At 40.2% G+C, this 24,234-nt stretch overlaps 1 protein-coding gene across 1 annotated transcript in view; it reads left to right on the top strand.

Annotated features, from left to right (window-relative positions):
- Positions 1-24,234, top strand: part of RUFY1 (RUN and FYVE domain containing 1) — an 81,822-nt gene that overhangs the window by 33,691 nt on the left and 23,897 nt on the right. Inside the window, exon 11 of the mRNA XM_036240847.1 lies at positions 7,249-7,416. Coding sequence (XP_036096740.1) covers positions 7,249-7,416 — 168 coding nt within the window. The remainder of the gene's footprint in view (positions 1-7,248; positions 7,417-24,234) is intronic.

The raw sequence follows: 24,234 nt of genomic DNA, 5'->3' as shown, positions 1-24,234 counted from the left end.
AGGATAAGATATCTTTCTTCCTTAGAGCTGCATAGTATTCCATTGTGTATATGTACCACAGCTTTTTTATCCACTCATTTATTGATGGACACTTGGGCTGTTTCCAGATCTTAGCAATTGTAAATAGTCCTGCTATGAACCCAGGGGTACGTATATTCTTTCTGACTGGTGTTTCAGGTTTCTTAGGATATACTCCTAGAAGTGGGATCACTGGGTCAAATGGTAGTTCAATTTTTTAATTTTTTGAGGAAACACCATATTGTTTTCCATAGTGGTTGCACCAGTCTGCATTCCCACCAGCAGTGTACTAGAGTCCCCTTTCTCCACACCCTCACTAGCACTTGTTTGATGATTTGTTGATGGCAAACATTCTGACAGGTGTGAAGTAATACCTCATAGTTGTTGTACTTTGCATCTCTCTGATGATTAGTGATGTTGAGCATTTTTTCTTATGTCTCTTGACCATTTGTATGTCCTGTTTGGAGAGGTGTCTGTTTAGGTCCTCTGCCCATTTTTTAATTGGATTCTTTGTCTTTTGTTGAGTTGTAGGAGTACTCTATATATTTTGGAAATTAGTCCTTTATCTGACGTATCATTGGCAATTATGCTCTCCTATATAGTGAGTTCCCTTTCCATTTTGATGGTTGTTTCTTTTGCTGTGTAGAAGCTTTTTAGTTTGATGTAGTCCCATGTGTTCATTTTTTCCTTTGTTTCTATTCCCTTAAGCATTGTATCAGTGAAAATTCTGTTGCGTGTAGTGTCTGAAATTTTGTTGCCTATATTTTCTTCTAGGATTTTTACGGATTCATCGGTCACATTTAAGTCGTTTATCCATTTTAAGTTTATTCTTGTGTATGGTGTAAGTTGGTGGTCTAGCTTCAGTTTTTTTGCATGTAGCTGTCCAGTTTTCCCAACACGATTCATTAAAGAGGTTTCCTTTACTCCGTTGTATGCTCTTGCCACTGTTGTCAAATGTTAATGGAGCATAATGACTTGGGTCAATTTCTGGGTTCTCTGTTCTTTCCCATTGATCTATATGCCTGTTCTTTTGCTTTTACCAGGCTGTTTTGATTACTACGGCTTTGTAATATAACCTGATATCTGGTATTGTGATCCTTCCTACTTTGTTCTTCTTTTTCAAGATTGCTGTGGCTATTGAGGGTCTTTTTTGGTTTCATATAAACTTTTGGAGTATTTGTTCTAGTTCTGTGAAATATGTCGTTGGTATTTTGATGGGGATTTCCTTGAATCTATAGATTGCTTTGGGTAGTATGGACATTTTAATGATGTTAATTCTTCCAATTCATGAACAAGGTATATGCTTCCACTTTTTTATATCTTCTATTTCTTTGTTCAGTGACCTGTAGTTTTCTGCAAATAGGTATGTATCTTGATATGATAAAGGCCATATATTAAAAGCCTAGAGTCAGCATCCTACTAAATGGGCAAAAGCTACAAGCATTTCCCTTAAGAACAGGAACCAGACAGGGATGTCCAGTCTTGCTACTCTTTTTTTTTAATTATTTTTTTTATTATTTTTTTTATCCTCACCTGAGGACATTTTTCCTTTTTTGTTCTGGTAGAGTGGGGGGGAGAGACAGGAACAGAGAGAGAGAGAGAGAAACATCGATGTGAAAGGGACACATCGAGTGGCTGCCACCCGCACAACCAACCAGGGCCGGGGACAAACTGCAACCGAGGTACATGCCCTTAGCGGGAACCGAACTCGGGCCTCTCGGGACCGCAGGTCGACGCTCTAACCGCTGAGCCAAACTGGCCAGGGCTTGCTACTCTTTTTTAACATAGTACTGGAAATCTTAGCCACAGCTATTAGACACAAAGAAAACATGAAAGGAATCCAAATTGGAAAGGAGGAAGTGAAACTGTCATTATTTGCAGATGACATGATACTGTGCATAGAAAACCCTAAAGACTCCATCAAAAATCTACTAGATTTAATAAATGAATTTGGCAAAGTACCAGGATACAAAATTAACATCAAGAAATCGATGGTGTTCTTGTACACCAACAACAAACTCAATGAAAGAGAAACTAAAAAAGCAACCCCATTTACCATTAAAGCAAAAAAAGGAAGATACTTAGGAATAAACTTAACCAAAAAAGTAAAGTACAGTGATACCTCGGTTCTCGAACGCCTTGACTTTCGACCAAATCGGTATTCGACCAGGAGATTCGAGAAACTTTTGTCTTGGAATCCGAACAAATATTTGGAACTCGAATTTCCGAGATGAGCCGAGTTGAGCCGAATGGCGTTCATTCGGCCCAGCGCGCCTTGCTTGCGTCATCAGTGTGAGTGCAGAGAGAGAGTCACGCTTTGTGGAGAGAGTCACGCTTTACACTGAATTTAACCCTTAGACATACTGTACACTTTTATTTCTTGTTGAGACTTATGTTTTTCTACATATTATATACAAATTAGGCCAGTAAATAGGCATTTTCTGGGGCTTGGAACGAATTAATCCAGTTTCCATTATTTCCTATTGGTTTCATTGCTTCGGTTCTCGAACAATTTGGTTCTCGACCGTCCTCCTGGAACGAATTATGTTCGAGAACCGAGGTATCACTTGTATCATCCCTCTATTTCCACATTGCTGAGTGTTTTTATCAAAAATGGGTTCTGGATTTTGTCAAATGTTTTTTCAGCATCTATTGATATGATCATGTGGTTTTTATCTTTCATTTTGTTTATGTGGTGTATCACATTTCTTGATCTGCAGATACAGTGATACCTCGGTTCTCGAACATAATTCGTTCCAGGAGGACGGTCGAGAACCAAATTGTTCGAGAACCGAAGCAATGAAACCCAATAGGAAATAATGGAAACTGGATTAATTCGTTCCAAGCCCCAGAAAATGCCTATTTACTGGCCTAATTTGTACATAATATGTAGAAAAACATAAGTCTCAACAAGAAATAAAAGTGTACAGTATGTCTAAGGGTTAAATTCAGTGTAAAGCGTGACTCTCTCCACAAAGCGTGACTCTCTCTCTGCACTCACACTGATGACGCAAGCAAGGCGCGCTGGGCCGAATGAACGCCATTCGGCTCAACTCGGCTCATCTCGGAAGTTCGAGTTCCAAATATTTGTTCGGATTCCAAGACAAAAGTTTCTCGAATCTCCTGGTCGAATACCGATTTGGTCGAAAGTCAAGGCGTTCGAGAACCAAGGTATCACTGTATTGTACCATCCTTGCGTCCCTAGGATGAATTCCATTTGGTCACGATGAATATTTTTTTTGATGTATTGCTGGATTGGATTTGCTAATATTTTGTTAACGATTTTGGCATCTGTGTTCATCAGGGATATTGGCCTGTAGTTTTCTTTCTTTGTAGTATCTTTATCTTGTTTTGTAATTAGAGTTATGTTGGCCTCATAGAATGAGTTTAGAAGTCTTCTGTCTTCTTGGATTTTTTGGAATAGTTTGAGGAGAACAGGTATTAGATCATCTTTGAATGTTTGGTAAAACTCCCCTGGGAAGCCATTCAGGCCTGGGCTTTTGTTTGCTGGGAGTTTCTTGGTTATATCTTTACTGTCCTTGGTTATTGGTCTATTTAAGTTTTCTTTCTCTTCCTGGTTCAGTTTTGGGAGACTGTGTGTTTCTAGAAATTTGTCCATTTCGCCTACATTGTCCAAGTTGTTGGCATATAATTGTTTGTGGTATGGTTTTTGTAGTGTCAGTTGTTGCTTCTCCTCTTTCGTTTCTGATTTTGTTTATTTGGGTCTTCTCTTTTTGTTTCTTGGTGAGTCTGGCTAAGGGTCCATCAATCTTGTTTATCTTTTCAAAGAACCAGCTCTTTGTTTCATTGATCTTTTGAATTGTTTTTTGTTTGTTTTTTTGTTTTTTTTTTAGTTTCTATGTCATTTATTTCTGCTCTATTTGCTCTGGGATTTTCTTTTTGTTTACATTCTAGTTCTTTGAGTTGTAGGATTAGAAAGTCAATTAGGCATTTTTATTTTTTCTTGAGATAGGCCTGTAGTGCTATAAACTTCCCTCTCAGGACTGCTTTCGCTGCATCCCATAGATATTGTGTTGTTGTGTGTTCATTTTCATTGGTTTCCAGGAAGTTTTTAATTTCTTCCTTGATCTCCTTGGTAACCCATTCATTGTATAATAACATGCTATTTAGCCTCCATGTGTTTGAATGTTTTTGTTGTAACTGATTTCTAGTTTCATGCCATTGTGATCTGAGAAGATGCTTGATATGATTTCAATGTTCTTGAATTTGTGGAGATTTACCAAACATGTGGTCTATCTTCAAGAATATCCCATGTACACTTGAAAAGAATGTATATTCTGCAGCTTTAGGGTGAAAGGTTCTGTAAATATCAATTAAGTCCAGCTAATCTAGTTGGTCATTTAAGGACTATGTGTCCCTGCTAATTTTTTGTCTAGAAGATTTATCCAGTGGTGTCAGTTGTGTGTTCAAGTCACCCACTATGATTGTATTGCTATTGATCTCTCCTCTGAAGTCCTCTAGAAGTTTTTTAAACATATTTTGGAGCTCCTGTGTTTGGTGCATATATGTTTACCAGAGTTATATCCTCTTGTTGGATTGTTCCTTTTAATATTATGTAGTGACCTTCGTCTCTTATTATGCCCCTCGTTTTGAAGTGAGTCTTATCAGATAGGAGTGTTGCTACACCAGGTTTTTTTTTTTTTTCATTTCCATTTGCCTGGAAATTTTTTTTCCATCCCTTCACTTTTATCCTGTGTGTCTTTTGTTGTGAGGTAGGTCTTTTGTAGACAGCATATATATATATATATATATATATATATATATATATATATATATATGGGTCATGTTTTCTTATCCAGTCAGCTACCCTCTATCTTTTGATTGGGGCATTCAAACCATTTACATTTAAGGTTGTTATAGATATATACCTATTAGTTGCCATTTTTATTTAATGCCTGTGTTTCTCTCTCTCTCTCTCTCTCTCTCTATTTCTTCTTCTTCTTATAGCAGTTCCTTTAGCATTTCTTACAGTGCTAGTTTGGTGGTGGTAAATTCCTTTAGCTTTTTTTTTTTGTCTGTGAAGCTGTTTCTTTCACCTTCAATTTTGAATGATAGCCTTGCTGGATAAAGTAGTCTTGAATTCAGACCCTTGCCTTTCATTACTTTGTACACTTCATGCCACTCCCTTCTGGCTTGCTGTGTTTCTATTGAGAAATCAGCTGACAGTCTAATGGGGGCTCCCTTATAGGTAACTTTGTGACTCTCTCTTGCTTCCTTTAAGATTCTTTTTTTGTCTTTAATGTTTGCTATTTTAATTATGATGTGTCTAGCTGTGGGTCTTTTTGGGTTCATCTTGCTTGGGACTCTCTGTGTTTTCTGGACTTGTGTGACTTTTTCCTTCATCAAATTAGGGAAGTTTTCTGTCATTATTTCTTCAAACAGGTTCTCTATTCTTTTCTCTGATTCTTCTCCTTCTAATACCCATATTATGTGAATGTTGTTACGTTTTGTGTTGTTCTAAAGCTCCCTTAAACTCTCCTCCTGTTTTTTAATTTTTTTCCCCATTTGTTGCTCTATTTGGGCATATTTTTCTACCTTGTCTTCTAACTCACTGATTCGGTCTTCAGCTTCTTCCAATCTGCTATTGAATCCTTTTAAGGTATTTTTTATATCAGCTATGTCATTTTTTTAATTTCCTCTTGATTTTTATTCATAGCTTCTACCTCTTTTTTTAAGCTACTGTAGTTCCCACTGAGCTCTTTATAATTCTCATTAAGTTGCTTGTAGTTCTCACTGAATTGTTTGAGCACCCTTAAAATCATTGCTTCAAATTCTTTATCTGACAAATTGCTTTCTTCCATTTCCTGTAGTTCTTTTTCTGGTGATTCCTCCTTTTTTTCATTTGGGTGTTATTTCTTTGTCCCATGTTAGCCATCTGGTAGTTCTAGACCCGGTGAGGGATGTTGGGTTGTGTAGGCAGGTCACTGTGTATCAAATAAGGCTACTGTGCCTCCTAGGCTATTCTGGTGCATGTTGCCCCTTGCCTGCTGTGGGTCCTGGAGGATTGACTACTGGGGCTGATATTGGTCTGTCCTGGTAGGCGCTGCTGCTGGATCACATGAGCCCCACTGAAGCCACGCTCCCCGCTGGTTGCTGGTGCCGCAGGTAGCTGTATTGCTCAGGGCCTGCTGGAGCTGTGCTTCCCGCCAGTCCCACAGGCAGCTGTGTCGCACAGTCCCCACTGGAGCTGTGCTTCCCACCAGTCCTGTGGGCAGCTATATTGCACAGGCTCCACTGGAGCCCCAGGTCCCACTGCTGATGCCTGGGGAGTGCTGCTACCTGGTGGGATTAAGCTCCTTCTCAGCCTCTGCTGAAGCTTTTGGGGATGGGTGTCAGCTACGAATTTGTGCTGCTGCTGCCGCAGAATGGAAGTCTCCTCCAGAGCCTTTGTTGCTGGGGGTTGTGTCTCAGCTCTGATCAGGCTGCTACTGTAGGGGATGGTGCTTGACTCCCAGCCATTTGCGGCTTCTGTTTGAGGCTACCACAGCAGGCACCTTGACAGTGCACTGGTCTGTGTTGACATAGCAGGATCTACTGGTCCGATGGTACCAGGTGCACTGGTGGACTCAGGTTGCTGGGCCCTAGCCACTCCCAGAAAAGACCAGGGATCTTCCAAAATGGCAGAGCCTCCTAGCCATGCAGGAAGAAGGCCCTGAAGAGCTACTTACCACTGTAGCTGGCTCTCTTCATCCACAGCACAGGAACTTTCTGCTCCACATTTCTGCACTGCTGGAGGTTGCTCATCCACACTAACGTCAACTCATACTCCCTCACTTACGCACTCACCCTCCCTCTGGTCCTGCCTGACGCCATCTTTCTGAAAATAATTTTTTTTTTATCCTCACCCAAAGACATTTTTGCATTTATCTTGAGATAGACCGGGGAGGGAGGGAGGGAGGGAGAGAGGGAAACATTGATGTGAGAGAGACACATCGAGTGACTGCCACCCACACAACCCCAACCGGGGCCAGGGACGAACCGCAACCGAGGTACGTGCCCTTAGCAGGAACCGAACCCGGGCCTCTTAGGTCTGCGGGCTGACGCTCCAACCGCTGAGCCAAACTGGCCAGGGCAATTTTTTTAAATAAATAAAATCTCACTAACCTATTCTGATTTTCAGTTTATATTTTACATATTGCCCAAGACAGCCTGTTAAATTGATTCTGTGTTCTACTTTAGTAATATTTTTCTTGTTACTATCCTTTTAAGGAACTGCAAAAAGAACTGCAGTTACAAATTGGAATGAAAACGGAAATGGAAATTGCAATGAAGTTACTAGAAAAGGACACCCACGAGAAGCAGGACACTCTTGTTGCCCTCCGCCAGCAGCTGGAAGAAGTCAAAGCGATCAATTTGCAAATGTTCCACAAAGTTCAGGTGGGAGCTGGCTTTGTGTCTGCATCATAGCCTAGGTTCTTGCTGCTATCTATAGCAGCAGAGCTGTCACATGCTGCCTCTCAGTCGTATCATTCATCCTTGTAGAGGGAGAAAATAAACACATCTGTAAGGTCCCAGTATGGGTCAGACCTAGTCCTAGGCCCTATTACATGTTACTGTATTTATTTTATTTGGGTATCCCAGCAACCCCCTAGAAAAGTTTATAAAATGGCGGAAATGTCAGTGACAAGACAGAACTGAGTGGCTAAAGTGGCACAGCTGATCAGTAGAGCTGAAAACTGAATTGTGCCTGTTGTACCTTCACTGTCTCCCTGCTGTTTGTTCCCTTCTACTTCAGTGGTAACTGTTGGAGAAGTGGATTAAGGATAGAAGTTTGTATTGTTTTTTTCTAGGTTTGCTGAGTCTCCAGGCCACACAATGAGCTGCTCACCTCACCTGTCATTTCAGGGTGATCAAGGGAGTCAGCCCAGAAAGAATCCATCATGCCAGAGTTTGAAAGATAGAGTCTAAAATTGGAAAGCTTCATTGCCCAGAATCTATCCAGAAAGATACCATTCTGTGTCCTCAGAACTTTTCTTTTTGAAGTTTTGTTTTCTCTTTTACTGCCAAAATAGTCCCACTTCCTTTTCCATGGATGTGGTTTTAGTTTCACTTGTCTAAGACAATGTGAGAGCAGACAGTACAAATAAACTGTTATTTTTTCCTGTATTTTTAAAACTATCACATCATCATCACTATAATAGCAACAGTGAAAATCGAAGTAAAAAGAGAAAAGGAGAAAGAATTTTACCCTCCTAACAAATTATCTATTTTAATTTTTTCATGTTTTCATCTGGTTTGGGTGAGTATGTAAACATAATGTGACATGTATGTTAGGGGAAACTAAACTTACTGTAGTAATTTAGCGGACCCTAGAGTGGCTTAAAAATATGAAAGTTTAGCCCTGGCCGGTTTGGCTCAGCAATTGGAGCATTGGCCTGCGGACTAGAGAGTCCCGGGTTTGGTTCCTGCTAAGGGCACATACCAAAAAAAAAAAAAAACAACTATGGAAGTTTATATCTTAGTTACATATAATTGTTTCCAAGGATAGTATTTCAGACCAGCTTTGCTCAGCACAGTCATTCAGGGACTAATGGCAGCTCCAGCTCTCAAGGCCTCTCTGGTTGTCACCATCTTGCCATTTGAAGGTGAGGGAGAAAAGCAAAAGTTCAGCATTGAGGGTTTCCTCTCAAGCTGTGAGACACAAATGGCAGACATTCTTCCATGCTCAGTGTGGCCACTCAGCTGCAGGGGTGCCTGGAATGGTCATTTCTCAGCTACAAGTCAGATGAAGGGGAGAATAAGTGTTTGGTAGACATAGCTGTCCCTACCACACAGGCCCATCCAGTCCTTGCATCCTCAAAGTCCATAACCCCTGGGTGTGGCAGCACTTCATCAACTAGCATAGCCTGTGTTTGCACCAGAAAACCTGCTATCTTCCTCATGTTAACTCATCCCATCCAGTGTAAAGTGGTAGAGCAGAAACAAGATAACAACAGAGAAGTGCCTGTTTGGAAAAGAGAACAAGGGATATGGCCTATGACAATAATACGTTTTCTGGGCAGGAATTGTGAAGGCTGCCCAGTGGGCAGGGGGCACTATTTCTTAGCATGTCTGCTACCCTGCTTCTTCCTTCAAAAGAATTTGTTAGCCTTCCTCTGTGGCTCCTGAGAGGTCCACCATCATCTGGCATATGAGAGTAGGTTCTTGGGCAGCATGGCCTTCCTGGCGACTACATAGCTTTTCTAGCCAGCTGCTTGTGATCTCAGTTTGCCAGCCTGGAGGTTGTATCTGTATCAGTTACAGGTACTTTTCAGGTCTGACTTATGGTCTCTTTGACAATGCAGTGCCCTCAGTCATAGCCTCTGGTCTGTTTATTTCCACTCAGCCTGTAGAACAGTTTATTTTTTTTAAACACCATTCTTGTGCCTACTTCATTTCTTTGGTCTATAGGTATCTTTCTCTCTTTCTCTCATATTAGTGACCAGTCATCTGAACCAGCTAATTGAGCTGTGAGGAAAGGCCCCTAACCTGACCTTTCCTGCAGGATATCCCAGGACCTCTGCTGCTCAGTCTTCAGTCTTCTGTCACTTATGTCAGGGTCATAAGCAGCTGGTTTTTCTAACCCATGAGGCCCCTACCTTTGGCCCCTCTGTTCCTGTCCTCTCCCTGCAAACTCCTTGCTTACAGTGCCCAGTCAGACCCTACCACATATACTAGCATCCTGGCCTTTTACAACCAGTTCCCCTTGAGCCCAGCATGGCTGGCAGGGAATTCTGTGTTCCAAGTTTGGGCAGGTGACAGTTATAATATCTGTTTGCCATAACTAACAAAGGTCACCAGCTTTCCAGCTTGTAACATGCATTTGACAGTACCAAACCCCTGGCTGCTGAGTCAGTGCTCTAGGCATTAGATTTCCTGTAGCAGCACCACACCTCACATCCCTTGTTGGCCCATTTTCACTTCCCACCCTGTACCTCTTTGGGCTGCATGTATAAAGGAATCAGTTGTATCCTTCAGTTTGGGACACACTGTGGTAAGACACCTCTCTTATGTTCTTATTTCCTTTTATAACCCCTCTCCCCTACTCCCATCCTCCTTCCTTTATGCTAACATTCTAAATGTTCATCTTTTGGAGTTTGTTTGTTGTTGTTGTTTTTTGTCTTTCTAAAACATGTTTAATTATTTTGAGTACATGAATTTTTTATTTTTTTAATTTTCTGTTTTGCTTGTTTATTTTTATAGATTCAATATTTGTAATGACATTCTTTTTTTATTATTGATTTTAGAGACAGAGGAAGGGGGAGAGAGAGAGAGAAACATCTATTGTTGTACCACTTATTAATGCATTCTCTATTTGATTCTTCTATGTGCCTGGACCAGGGATTGAACCCACAACCTTGGCATATCAGGACAATGCTCTAACCAACTGAGCTACCCAGCCAGGGCTATATTCAATTGTTGATAGATATGTATTTATTGCCATTTTGTTGTTCCTTTTTTTTTTTTTTTTTCCTTCTACTTCTTAAAGACCCTTTAACATTTTATATAAATAAAGAATCCTACTTCGCTGAAATTCATTTATCACGGTAAATTCTGGAACTGATTAACCGCAATAAACAAGGGCTGGCTGTACTGGTTTGGTGGTGATGAACTCCTTTAGTTTTCTTTGTCTGGGAAGCTCTTTATATGTCCTTCAGTTCTAAATAATAGCTTTGCTGGGTAGATTAATGTTGGCTACAGGTCCTTGCTTTTCATCACTTTGAATATTTCTTGCCACTCCCTTCTGGCCTGCAAAGTTTCTGTTGAGAAATTAGCTGACAGTCTTATGGGAGCTCTCTTGTAAGTAACTGCTTTTCTCTTGCTGCTTTTAAGATTCTCTCTTTGTCTTTAACCTATCGCATTTTGATGATGATGTGTCTTGGTGTGGGCCTCTTTGGGTTCATCATGTTTGGGACTTTCTGTGCTACCTGGACTTGTATGTCTATTTCCTTCACCAGGTTAGGGAAAATTTTTGGTGTGTTTTCTTCTAAGTTTTTTAAAAATATGTTTTCATTGATTTTAGAGAGAGAGGAAGGAAGAGGGAGAGAGAGATAGAAACACCGATGAGTGGGAAACATCAATCGGCTGCCTCCTGCATACCCCCTACTGGGGATTGAGCTGCAACCCAGGCATGTGACGGACCAGGAATCAAACCGGCAACCTCTTGGTGCACAGATGACACTCAACCAACTGAGCCACACCAGCCAGGCAACCAGGTTAGGGAACTAACTGTCATTTTTTTAACATAAGTTTTCAAATCCTTGCTCTCTCCTTCTGGTACTCCATGATGTGAATGTTGGTACACTTGAAGTTGTGCCAGAGGCTCCTTACACTACTCTCATTTTTTTGTATTTTTTTTTCTTTTTGCTATTCTAATTGGGTGTTTTCTGCTTCTTTATCTTCCAAAGAGTTTATTTGATTGTCTGCCTTCTCTACTCCAGTGTTGATTCCCTATAATGTAGTCTTTATATCAGTTAATGTAGTCTTCATTTCTGACTGGTTCTTTTTTATGTTTTCTAGTTCTGTTTTTATGTTTCCTATCTCTTTGTTCAATTTCTCACTAAGTTTATCTACTCTTCCCCTAAGTTCATTGAGCATTCTCATAATCAGTGTTTTGAACTCTGCATGTAGTAGATTGCCCATCTCCATTTTATTTCATTCTTTTTTTGGAGTTTTGTTTTCTTCTTTCATTTGGGACATGTTTCTTTTGTCTCCTCATTTTGACCACCTTGCTGTGTTTCTTTCTACATGTCAGGTAGAGCTGCTGCATCTCCCAGGATTGACAGAATGGCCTTATGTAGTAGGTGTTCTGTAGGGTCCAATGGCGCAGCCTCCCTTACCTCCCAAGCTGGTCACTCTAGGTGTGCTGCTGCCACCCTATCTTCCACCCCATGTGGAGTATGTACATGCTTCTGTTGTTGAGCCTTGATTGCTGTTGGCACATCAATAGGAAGGATTTACCCCCAGGCCAATAGCTGCAAGGGGGTGATCACTGGGGAGGATTAGCAGTGCAGAGGTCAACCCCATAGAGCAGGACTTTCTTCAGGGGGACTCTGGTGCCCACTGCGTCTACCCCTTGAGTGTTTCAATTGTGGAGGTGGTTGGGAGGTGCTTCAATGTGGTTAGAAACTGTCCATGGGGTGCACTGACTCTGGAGCCTCCCAAGAGGTGCAGATCAATGTCAGCCACCACCTATGTACTACCCAGGGCCACTTGGCCTGAGCTACAAAGTGGTCTGCACATGGCTGTTACTTGTGCTATGCTTCAAGGTGCATAGGAGAGGCTAAGCTGCAAACCAAGGCTGCCTGCTGCTAGTGTCAGGCCTGGGGCCACTTAGGGAGAGGTACGGGGTATGCAGGAACCAGATGCTGCTTGTTTGAGACTTTAGAAAAATTTGAAGCATAAGCCAAGACAGGCTGTTTGTATGGGAAAGCCACTGGAAACAGCCTGTGTGGACCCTCAAGTTGGGTGGGGTGGGGTCTCAGGGAATCAAGGCGGGAGCAAACCACATTAGCCAGGTTGATGGGGACTCAGATATTGTGCCTGCCTGCTGTCTCTGGGGACAGGCTCAGAAAAGGAACAATGACCTCTGCCAGCACTCCTGTCTGGGAGAAAGCTGCCCTTCCAGCTCTTGCCCAGGTACCAGATAGTTAAGTTCTTCCCCATATGTCCCCGGTGCCTTTCTAGCTGCAGCACCAGTGCTGGAGCTCAGAGCCAGTGAGTCTGAGTAAGTCTGTGCACAGACCCCTTAAGAGGAACTGCCTCAGACTACATCAGCCCTCCATCTTGTGCAACCACAGTCCCTGCTGGTTTTTACAGCCAGAAGTTATGGGGACTTCTCTTCCTGGCACTGGAACCCTGGGCTGAGGGGAGCCTGATGTAGGACTGGGACCCTTTGCTCCTCAGGGTGGAGCTCTTGCAGTCAAGGTATCCCTCCTGATTTTCATCTGCCACACATGGGTGTGAGGCCAGTCAATTCTGCATCTCTGCCCTTCCTACCAGTCTCAGAGTAGCTTCTTTAATTCCATAGATGTAGGGCTTCTGTTCAACTAGATTTCAGGCAATTCTGAATGATGGTTGTTCTGTAATTTAGTTGTAATTTTGATGTGGTTGAGGGAGGATGTGAGTCCTGCATTAAATGACACCGCCATCTTGAGTGGAGACTTCTTTAGTTTTTAATTATCATTCAGTATTATATTAGTTTCAGGTATACAGTATAGTGGTTAGACATTAAATAACTTACAAAGTGATCCCCCCAGTAAGTCTAGTACCCACCTTGTACCATACATAGTATTACAGTATTATTGATTATGTTCCTTAAACTGTACTTTACATCACCATGACTGTTTTGTAACTACCAATTTACACATCTTAATCTCTTCACCTTTTTTCCCCAGCCCCTCAAACCACCCTATATTTTTATTAATGTTTTAGAAAGGGAGGAAGGGAGAGGGAGAGAAAGAAACATTGATGTAAGAAAGAAACATCAATCAGCTGTCTCCTGCCCTGGCCAGTTTGGCTCAGTGGTTGGAGCATGGGCCTGCAGACCAGAGAGTCCTGGGTTCGGTTCCCCCTAGGGTCACATACCAATAAATAAATAAATAAATAAATAAATAAATAAATAAATAAATAGACTGGGATATTGTAATTTTTTAAAAAATTTTAAAAAAAATCAGCTGTCTCCTGCACATCCCCCACTGGGGATCAATCCCACAACCCAGGCATGTGCCCAGACTGAAAATCAAACCAGCAACCTTTTGGTGCACAGTACAATGCTCAACCAACTGAGCCACACTGGCCAAGGTGGTAGTTTTAGTTTTAATTTTCTGGGGGACCTTCCATGGTAGCTACATCAATTTGCTATCCCACCAAGAGTGCACAAAGATTCCCTTTTCTCAAGTATTTCACATTTTTGCCAACATTTATTGTTTAATGATTTACTGATGATAGCCATTCTGACAGGTATGAAGTGATATTGTGGTTTTAATTTGTGTTTCTCTAATGATTAGTGCTGTTGAGCAACATGTCTTTTGACTGTCTGTATGTCATCTTTGGAGAAGTGTCTATTCAGATCATCTGCCTATTTTTTTTAATCAATTGTTTGTCTTGACATAAAGTTGTATGGCTTCGTTATGTTTTGGATATTAACCCTTGTTAGATATATCATTGGCAAATATCTTCTTCCATTCAATAGATTGTCTTTCATTTTGTTGATGGTTTCTTTTGCTGTGCAAAACCTTTTTAGTTTGATGTAGTCCCACATGTCTATTTTTTCTTTTGTTTTCCTTGCCCAAGGAGACATATTCAAAAAATATATAACTAAGAGCAGTGTCAGAGCCCTGGCCAGTTTGGCACAGCAGTTAGAGTGTCGGCCTGTGGTCCAGAGAGACCCTAATTTGGTTCCTGCTAAGGACACATACCTCGGATGCAGTTTGTCCTCGGCCCTAGTTGGGTCCTGTGGGTGGCAACCACTCGATGTGTCCCTTTCACCTCTCTCTCTCTCTCTCTCTCTCTCTCCCCCCCCCTCTCCCTCCCTCTCTCTCCCTCCCACTCTATCTGAACAAAAAATGGAAAAATATCCTCAGGTGAGGGGGAAAAAAAAAGAGCAGTGTCAGAGTTTACCGGCTATATTTTCTTCTGGGAAATTTATGGTTTTAAGTTGTATGTTTAACTCTTGAAATCTATTTTGAGCTTATTCTTGTATATGGTGTAAGAAAATGGTCCAGTTTTATTTTTTTGTATGTATCTGTTCAATTTTCCCAACACCATTCTGTCTTTACCTCATTCTATATGCTTGTCTTCTTTGTCACAGGTTAATTGACCATATAGGCATGGGTTTATTTTGGGGCTCTCTATTCTTTTCCATTGATCTATGTGTCTGTTTTTATGCCAGTACTGTGCTGTTTTGATTACTATAGCCTTGTAGTGTAGCTTGATAAGAGGTAGCATGACACCTCCAACTTTGTTCTTTTTCAAGAATTCTGTGGCTATTTAGGGATCTTTTGTAATTCCACATAAAGTTTAGGATTGTTTGTTCTAGTTCGCTGAAAAATGACATTGGTATTTTGTTAGAGATTGCATTTGAATCCGTACATTGCTTTGGGTATTGTGGACATTTTTTAATTTTTATTTATTTATTTATTTATTCTTTATTGATTTTAGAGAGAGAAATGGAGAGGGAGAGAGAGATAAAAACATCAGTGAGAGAGAATATTGAGCCCGGCTAGTGTGGCTCAGTGGTTGAGCATCAACTCATGCAGCAGGAAGTCACTGGTACAATTCCTGGTCAGGGCACATGCCCAGATTGTGGGCCGGATCCCCAGTAGGGGGCATGCAGAAAGCAGCCAATTGATGTACTCTCTCACATCAATGTTTTTATCTTTTTCTCCCTCTCCCTTTCTCTCTCTCTAAAATCAATAAAGACATTTTTTTTTTTTTTTTTTTTTTTTTTTTTACAAAAAAGGAGAGAGAACACTGATTGGCCGCCTTCTGCATGGCCTTCCACTGGGGATTTGTCCCACCACTGTGCATGTGCACTGACCGGGAATCAAACTAACAACCTCTTGGTGCATGGGTTGATGCTCAACCACTGAGCCACATCAGCCATGCTAGTGTGGACATTTTAAAGATGTTAATTCTTCTTATTTGTGAGCATTGGTATATATATTATGCTTCCATTTATTTGTATCTTCAGGTTCTTCAATGTCTTATAATTTTTTTTTTTAGTTTTTTTTTTTTTGTTACACATTTCTCCTTTTTTACCCCATTGACACCCTCCTCCCCATCCTCCCTGCCCCATCCCTGGCTTTGTTGTCCATGTCCATTGGTTATGCATACATGCATATAAGTTCTGTGGTTTATCTCTTCCCTACCCCCACCACCCCCTCTTCTGAGGGTTGTCAGTCTGTACCCTACTTCCATGTTTCTCGGTCTACCCTGTTCCTCAGACTGTTATGTTCATTATATTCCACAAATAAGTGAGATCATGTGGTATTTGTCTTTTTCTGCTTGGCTTGTTTCACTTAGGATAATACTTCCAGGTCCCTCCATGTCATCTCAAAGGATAAGAGATCTTTCTTTCTTACAGTGCATAGTACTCCATTGTGTATATGTACCACCACTGCTTTTTTATCCGTTTGTCTACTGATGGACACTTGGGCTGTTTCTAGATCTTAGCTATTGTAAATAGTGCTGCCATGAACATGGGGTACATATATTCTTTCTGATTGGGGTTTCCGGCTTCTTAGGGTATATTCCCAGAAGCAGGATCACTGGGTCAAATAGCAGTTCACTTTTTAATTTCCTGAGGTAACATCTTATTGTTTTCCATAGTGGCTGCACCAGTCTGCATTCCCACCAGCAGCGTACTACAGTCCCTTTTCTCCACACACTCGCCAACACTTGTTGTTTGATGATTTGTTGATGGCGGCCATTCTAACAGGTGTGAGGTGATACCTCATTGTTGTTTTAATTTACATCTGTCTGATGATGAGTGATTTTGAGCATTTCTTTATATGTCTCTTGGCCATTTGTATGTCCTGTTTAGAGAGGTGTCTGTTCAGCTCCTCTGCTCATTTTTTAATTCGTTCTTTGTCTTCCTTTTGTTGAGTTGTATGAGTATTCTATATATTTTGGAAATTAACCACTTATCTGATGTATCATTGACAATGATGTTCTCCCATATAGTGGGTTGCCTTTCCATTTTGATGGTTGTTTCTTTTGCTCTGCAGAAGCTTTTTAGTTTGATGTAGTCCCATGTGTTCATTTTTTCCTTTCTTTCTGTTGCCTTAGGTGATGTATCAGTGAAATTTCTGCTGCGTATGATGTCCGAAATTTTGTTGCCTACATTTTCTTCTACAATTTTTATGGTTTCACGGGTCACATTTAAGTCTTTTATCCATTTTGAGTTTATTTTTGTGTATGGTGTAAGTTGATGATCTAGTTTCATTTTTTGCATGTAGCTTGTCCAATTTTCCTAGCACCATTTATTAAAGAGGCTGTCTTTACTCCATTGTATGCTCTTGCCACCTTTATCAAATATTAATTCAGGATAGTGTCTTGAGTCTATTTCTGGGTTCTCTATTCTGTTCCACTGGTCTATATGCCTGTTCTTGTGCCAGTACCAGACTGCTTTGATTATAGTCGCTTTGTAGTATAACCTGATGTCTGGTATTGTGATCCTACCTACTTTGTCCTTCTTTTTCAAGATTGCTATAGCTATTTGGGGTCTTTTTTGTTTCCATATGAACTTCTGAAGTACTTTTTCTAGTTCTGTGAAATATGTTGTTGGTATTTTGATGGGGATTGCATTGAATCTATAGATTACTTTGGGTAATGTAGACATTTTAATGATGTTAATTCTACCAATCCATGAACAAGGTATGTGCTTCCACTTTTTCATATCTTCCTCTATTTCTTTTTTCAATGTCCTGTAGTTTTCTGCAAATAGGTCCTTTACTTCTTTGGTTAAGTTTATTCTTAGGTATCTTAAATTTTTTGCTGTGATGGTAAATGGGACTGTTTTTTCAGTTTCTCTTTCTGTGAATTCATCATTGGTGTATAAGAATGCCGTCGAGTTCTTGACATTAATTTTGTCTCCTGCTACTTTGCCAAATTCATTTATTAAGTCTAGATTTTTGATGGAGTCTTTAGAGTTTTCTATGTATAATATTATGTCATCTGCAAATAATGACAGTTTCACTTCCTCCTTTCCAGTTTGGATCCATTTTATTTTTTCTTCCTGTCTGATTGCTGTGGCTAAGACTTCCAGTACTATGTTAAATAAGAGTGGCGAAAGTGGGCATCCTTGTCTTGTTCCTGTTCTTAAGGGAAATACATTTCGTTTCTGCCCATTGAGTATGATGTTGGCTGTAGGTCTTTCATATATGGCCTTTATTATGTCGAGATATAATCCCTCTATTCCCACACTGCTAAATTTTTATCAGAAATGGATGCTGGATTTTGTCGAATGCTTATTCAGCATCTATTGATATGATCATTTGTTTTTTATTCTTCATTATGTTTATGTGGTGTATCATCACATTTATTGATTTGCAAATATTATACCAGCCTTGCATCCCTGGGATGAATCCCACTTGGTCATGGTAAATAATTTTTTTGATGTATTGCTGGATCTGATTTGCTAGTATTTTGTTGAGGATTTTGGCATCTATGTTCATCAGGGACATTGGCCTGTAGTTTTCTTTTTTTGTAGTGCCTTTTTCTGGTTTTGGAATTAGAATTATGCTGGCCTCATAAAACGAGTTTGAAAGTCTTCCTTCTTCTTGAATTTTTTGAAATAGTTTGAGGAGAATGGGTGTTAGTTCTTTTTTGAATGATTGTTAAAACTCCCCCATGAAGCCATCTGGACCTCAGCTTTTGTTTGCTGGGAGAGTCTTGATTACCTCTTCAATTTCCTTAGTTGTTATTGGTCTATTCAAGTAATCTATCTCTGCCCTGGCTGGTTTGGCTCAGCGGTTAGAGCCTTGGCCTTCGGTCTGGAGAGACCCGGGTTCGGTTCCCACTAAGGGCATGTACCTAGGTTGCAGTTTTCCCTGGCCCTGGTTGGGTCATGTGGAAGGCAGCCACTCAATGTGTCCCTTTTACTTCTATGTTTCTCTCTCTGTCTCTTCCTCTCCCTCCCTCCCTCTCTATCTGAACAAAAAACAAAAAAATGTCCTTGGGTAAGGGAACAAAAAAAATTTTTTTTTCTATGTCTTACCGGTCCAGTTTTGGGAGATGTGTGTTTCTAGAAATTTATCCATTTCGCTTAGATTGTCAAATTTGTTGCCATATAATTGTTCATAGTAGTTGTTAATGATCTTTTGGATTTCTCTGGTGTCAGTTGTTACTTCTCCTCTTTCATTTCTGATTTTGTGTGTTTGGGTTCTCTCTCTTTGTTTCTTGGTGAGTCTAGGTAAGGGTCCATCAATCTTGTTTATCTTTTTGAAAAAACAGCTCTTTGTTTCATTGACACTTGGAATCGTTTTTTTGGTCTATGTTATTTATTTCTGCTCTGATCTTTACTATTTCCTTCCTTCTACTTGCTCTGGGGTTTTCTTTTGTTTGCTTTCTAATTCTTTAAGTTGTGAGGTTAGACAGTCAATTAGAAATTTTTCTTGTTTCATGTGGTAGGCCTCTAGTGCTATGAACTTCCCTCTCAGAACTGCTTTCGCTGCATCCCATAGATTTTGTGTTGTTATGTATTCATTTTCATTGGATTCCAGGAAGTTTTAAATTTCTTCCTTGATCTCCTCGTTAACCCATTCATTGTTTTTTTTGTTGTTGTTGGTTTTTTTTGTTTTTTTTTTATCCTCACCCGAGGACATTTTTCCATTTTTTGGTACAGATAGAGTGGGAGGGAGAGAGAGGAAGAGAGAGAGAGGGAAACATCGATGTGGAAGGGACACATCGATGGCTGCCACCCGCACGACCCAACCAGGGCCGGGTACAAACTGCACCCGAGGTACATGCCCTTAGCGGGAACCATACCCGGGTCTCTCGGGACTGCAGGCGGACGCTCTAACCGCTGAGCCAAACCGGCCAGGGCCCATTCATTGTTTAATAATATGCTATTTAGCCTCCATGTGTTCAAATGTCTTTGCATGTTCTTGTTGCAAGTGATTTCTAGTTTCATGCCATTATGATCTGAGAAGATGCTTGATATGATTCCAATCTTCTTGAACTTGTTGAGATTTAGTTTTTGTCCTATCATGTGGTCTATCTTTGAGAATGTCCCATGTGCACTTGAGAAGAATATGAATTTTATAGTTTTGGTGTGTAATTCTCTGTAGATATATATTAAATCCATTTGGTCTAGTGCTTCATTTAGAGTCTCTGTTTTCATGCTAATTTTTTTTCTAGAGGATCTATCCAGTGGTGTCAGAGGGGTGTTGAAGTTCCCTGCTATGATTGTATTGCTGTCGATTTCTCCTTTGAAGTCCTCCAGAATTTTTAATATATTTTGGTGCTCCTATATTGGGTGCATATATGTTTATCAAGGTTATATCTTCCTGTTGAATAGATCCTTTCAATATTATGTAGTGGCCTTCTTTGTCTCTAGTTATGGTCTTCATTTTGAAATCTATTTTGTCAGATATGAGTATTACTACCCCAGCTTTTTTTTCCTTTCCGTTTGCTTGGAAGATTTTTTCCATCCCTTCACTTTCATCTTATGTGAGTCTTTTGTTGTGAGGTGGGTCTCTTTTAAACAACATATAGATGAGTCATGCTTTCTTATTCAATCAGCTAATCTGTGTCTTTTTATCGGAGCATTCAGTTCATTTACATTTAAGGTGATTATTGATTTATTGCCACTTTTGTTTAGTTTAGTTATATTTTTCTTCCTATTTCTTCTACTTATTACAGCATTCCTTTTAACATTTGCAATGCTGGTTTGGTGCTAATGTATGCCCTTAGCCTTTTTTTGTCTGGGAAGCTCTTTATTTGACCTTCTGTTTCGAATGACAGCCTTGCTGGGTAGAGTAGTCTTGGATTCAGATCCTTGTTTTTCATGACCTTGATTACTTCATGCCATTCCCTTCTGGCCTGTAGTGTTTCTTTTGAGAAGTCAGCTGAGAGCCTTATGGAGGTTTCTTTGTAGGTAACCTGTTGCTTATCTCTTGCTGCTTTTAGAATTCTCTCTTTGTCTTTAATTTTTGGCATTTTAATTAGTATGTGTCTTGGTGTGGGCCTGTTTGGGTTCTTCTTACTTGGGGCTCTTTGTGCCTCTTGAACTTGAATGCTTTCTTCCTTCACCAAATTAGGGAAGTTTTCTGTCACTATTTCTTCATATATGTTCTCTAACCCTTGCTCATTTTCTTCTTCGGGGACTGCTATGATGCGAATATTATTATGTTTCCAGTTGTCCCACAGTTCTCTTAAGCTGTCTTCCTGTTTTTTAATCGTTTTTTCCTTTTGGTTTTCTGATTGGTCGATTTTTTCTACCCTGTCTAATTCGCTGATCCAGTCCTCAGCTTCCTCTACTCTGCTGTTTAGACCTTCCAGTGTGTTCTTTATTTCTGATATGTGATTCTTAATTTCTTCTTGGTGGTTTTGAATCTCCAATTGGTTGATTTTCAACCTCTCTATGTCCTTACTCATGCTGTTGAGCTTCCTCAAGATCATGGCTCTGAATTCTAGCTCTGTTAACTTGCTTAACTGCTCCTCATTTATCTCATCTTCGGTAGAGGTCTCTTGTTCTTTCATTTAGCTTTTGTTTCTTTGTTTCACCATTTTGGCTATCACAGTGGTCTTTGGAGACTGCCAGATTTTCCCTGTGGTTGTTGGTGTTCTGCTATTTGTGACTCCCTCTCCTGGGTTCAGATGAATGAGGGAGGACACACATTAAACACCACTGTCAAGTCTTACTTTCCTGGTTAGAGTTGCTAGCCCAGGAATGGTACAGTTATCCTCTAGCTTTTTGCCTGGAGTCTAGCAGTAGCAGTTACTTGAAGAGCCTTGGGTTCTCAGTTGAATGAAAACCTCCCTCAGGTGCTCAGTGTAAGGGGATTTTTTGAGGGTGGGGTAGATGCTGGTTGTTAGTGAGCCTCAATTCGCATTTCAGTGGCCCACCTGGGTGGTGTTGAATCTCTGAGGGAGGGGCTTCCTCCTCCCCCCAGAGCCTTGGGAAGGAGTAAGAAGGCCACCGTCCTGCGTCGCTGCAACTCAGCAAAAGCTCTGAGCCCCGTCCAAATTCCGAGTGTCCCCACAGAATTTTAGTCCAGTCTGCCCCACCTCTGCTCTGCCGGAGTTCAAGGTGAGTGGCTGTGGCTATTTTAGCGTCTGTCCGGGCTCTGCACTGTGGAGCCGCTTGGGAGTTTAACCCAATGGCGCTGCTCACAGCTAAGGCCGCTGCTGTCTGTGGGCTCCTCGTGCCTCCGCAATTCTACCAGGATCGAGTCAGTGTCCCTGGTTATATGATCCTCACAAGCTGTTTTTCTGTTGCTTTTTTTCCATCGATTTGTCTTTATTTTAGTTGTAATTGCAGTTTGGTCCTGGGAGATGGTCTGTGTAGCTTCCATTCACTCTGCCACCATTTTGGATTCCTTATAAATTTTTTATCACTTTTACTTTCTTTGTTAAATTTATTCCTATGTATTTTTATGCAATTGTAAATGGGATTGTATTCTGAATTTTTCTTTATGATAGTTTGTTATTGATATATAAAAATGCAACCAATTTCTGAATAATAATTTTGTATCTTGCTATTGTACTGAATTCATTTATCAGTTCTAGTATTTTTTTGATGGATTCTTTAGTGTTCTCTCTATATCACATTGAATCTGCTAAAATGACAGTGTTACTTCTTCCTTTCCAATTTGAATGCCTTTTATTTCTTCTTGTCTGATTGCTGTTGCTAGGATTTCCAGTACTATGTCAAATAAAAAGTGGCGAAATTGGGCAACCTTCTCTTGTTTCTGGTCTTAATGAAAGTACTTTTAGCTTTTCCCCATTGAGTTTGATATTAGCCATGGGTTTGTCATATATGACCTTAATTATATTGAGGTTTTGTCAAATGCTTTTTCTACATTTATTGCTAGAACCATATGATTTTTATCCTACAGTTGGTTTATATGATACATTATATTAATTTATTTGTGCATATTGAAGCAACCTTGCATCCCAGGGATAAATCCCACTTCATCATGGTGTATGGTCTTTTTAATGTACTGCTAAATTTGGTTTGCTAATATTTTATGGAGGATTTTTGCATGTATATTCATTGGGGATATTGATCCATAATTTTCCTTTTTCGTAATGCCTTTGTCTGGTTTTGGAATCAGGGTAATGATGGTCTTATAAAATGAGTTTGGGAGGCCTTCCCACCTCTTCAATGTTTTGGAATAGTTTGAGAAGAATAGGTGTTAATTTTTCTTTGAATGGCGGTAAACTCCACTTGTGAAGCTGTCTTGTCCAGAACTTTCTTTTGTTGGAAGTTTTTTTTATTATGGATTTGATTTCTTTTATTTTTGTTAATATGTTTTTATTGATTTTTTTTTAGAGAGGAAGGGAGAGAGAGATAGAAACATTGATGTGAGAGGGAAACATTGATCGGCTGCCTCCTGCACATCCTCCAGTGGGGATCAAGCCCGCAACCCAGGCATGTGCCTTGACTGGAAATCGAATCGGGACCTTTCTGTCCATGGGACAATGCTGAATCCACTGAGCCACACCAGCTGGGCTGCATTTGATTTCTCAGTAGTTATCAATCTGTTCAGCTTTTCTGTTTCTTCTTGATTCATTCTTATAAAATTGTGTGTTTTCAGGAATTTACCTATTTCTTCCAGGTTGCCCAATTTGTTGGCACATAGTTATTCATAGTGTTTTCTTACAATTCTTTGTATTTCTGTGGTGTTACTTGTCAATTTTTCATTTCTGTTTTATTTCTTCAGTCCTCTTTTTTTTAAATTTTATTGATTTTTAGAGAGTAGCAGAGAGAGAGAGAGAGCATACAACATCTGTGTGAGAGAGAAACATTGATTGGCCGCCTCTTGCCTGGAGATCAGACCCATAAATCAAGCATATTTCCTGATGGAACCCACCACCCTCCAGTGTATGGGGAAGATGCTCCAACCAACTCAACCACAGCAGCCAGAGCTCTTTTTTTTTTTCTTGATGAGTTTGTTTAAAGATTTATCAATTTTCTTGGATTTCATTGATTTTTTGGTATTGTTTTCTTAGACTCTATTTTGTTTATTTCCGCTCTGATCTTTATTATTTCCTTTGAATTTCCCTTTTACACCTGCATTGGCTGTGTCCCGTAGATTCGGGGTTATTGTGTTTTCATTATCATTTGTATCAAGGTATCTTTTAATTTTTTTTTCTTAATCTCATTGTTAAACTGTTGTTGTTGGTTTTTTATCCTCACCCAAGGACATTTTTGCATTTATCTTCAGATAGAGTGGGAGGGAGAGAGAGAAACATCAATGTGAGAGAGGCACATCAATTGGTTGCCTCCCACACAGCCCCAACTGGGGCCAGAGATCAAACCTGCAACCCAGGTACATGTCCTTGCCTGGGAATCAAACCCGCAACCCTTTGGTCCTCAGACCAATGCTCTAATTACTGAGCCAAACCGGCCAGGGCAAACCATTTATTTTTTAGGAGCATGTTATTTAACTTCCATGTGTTCGTGTGTTTTTTTAGTTTTCTCCTTGTAATTGATTTCTAGTTTTATACCATTGTATATGGAGAAGATACTTGATATGATTTTAC

The sequence above is a fragment of the Molossus molossus genome, unplaced genomic scaffold, assembly GCF_014108415.1.
Source record: "Molossus molossus isolate mMolMol1 unplaced genomic scaffold, mMolMol1.p scaffold_m16_p_4, whole genome shotgun sequence".
NCBI classification, from domain to species: domain Eukaryota; kingdom Metazoa; phylum Chordata; class Mammalia; order Chiroptera; family Molossidae; genus Molossus; species Molossus molossus.
The sequence above is the reverse complement of the archived record's forward strand: the minus strand, read 5'-3'. Positions and strand labels throughout refer to the sequence as shown.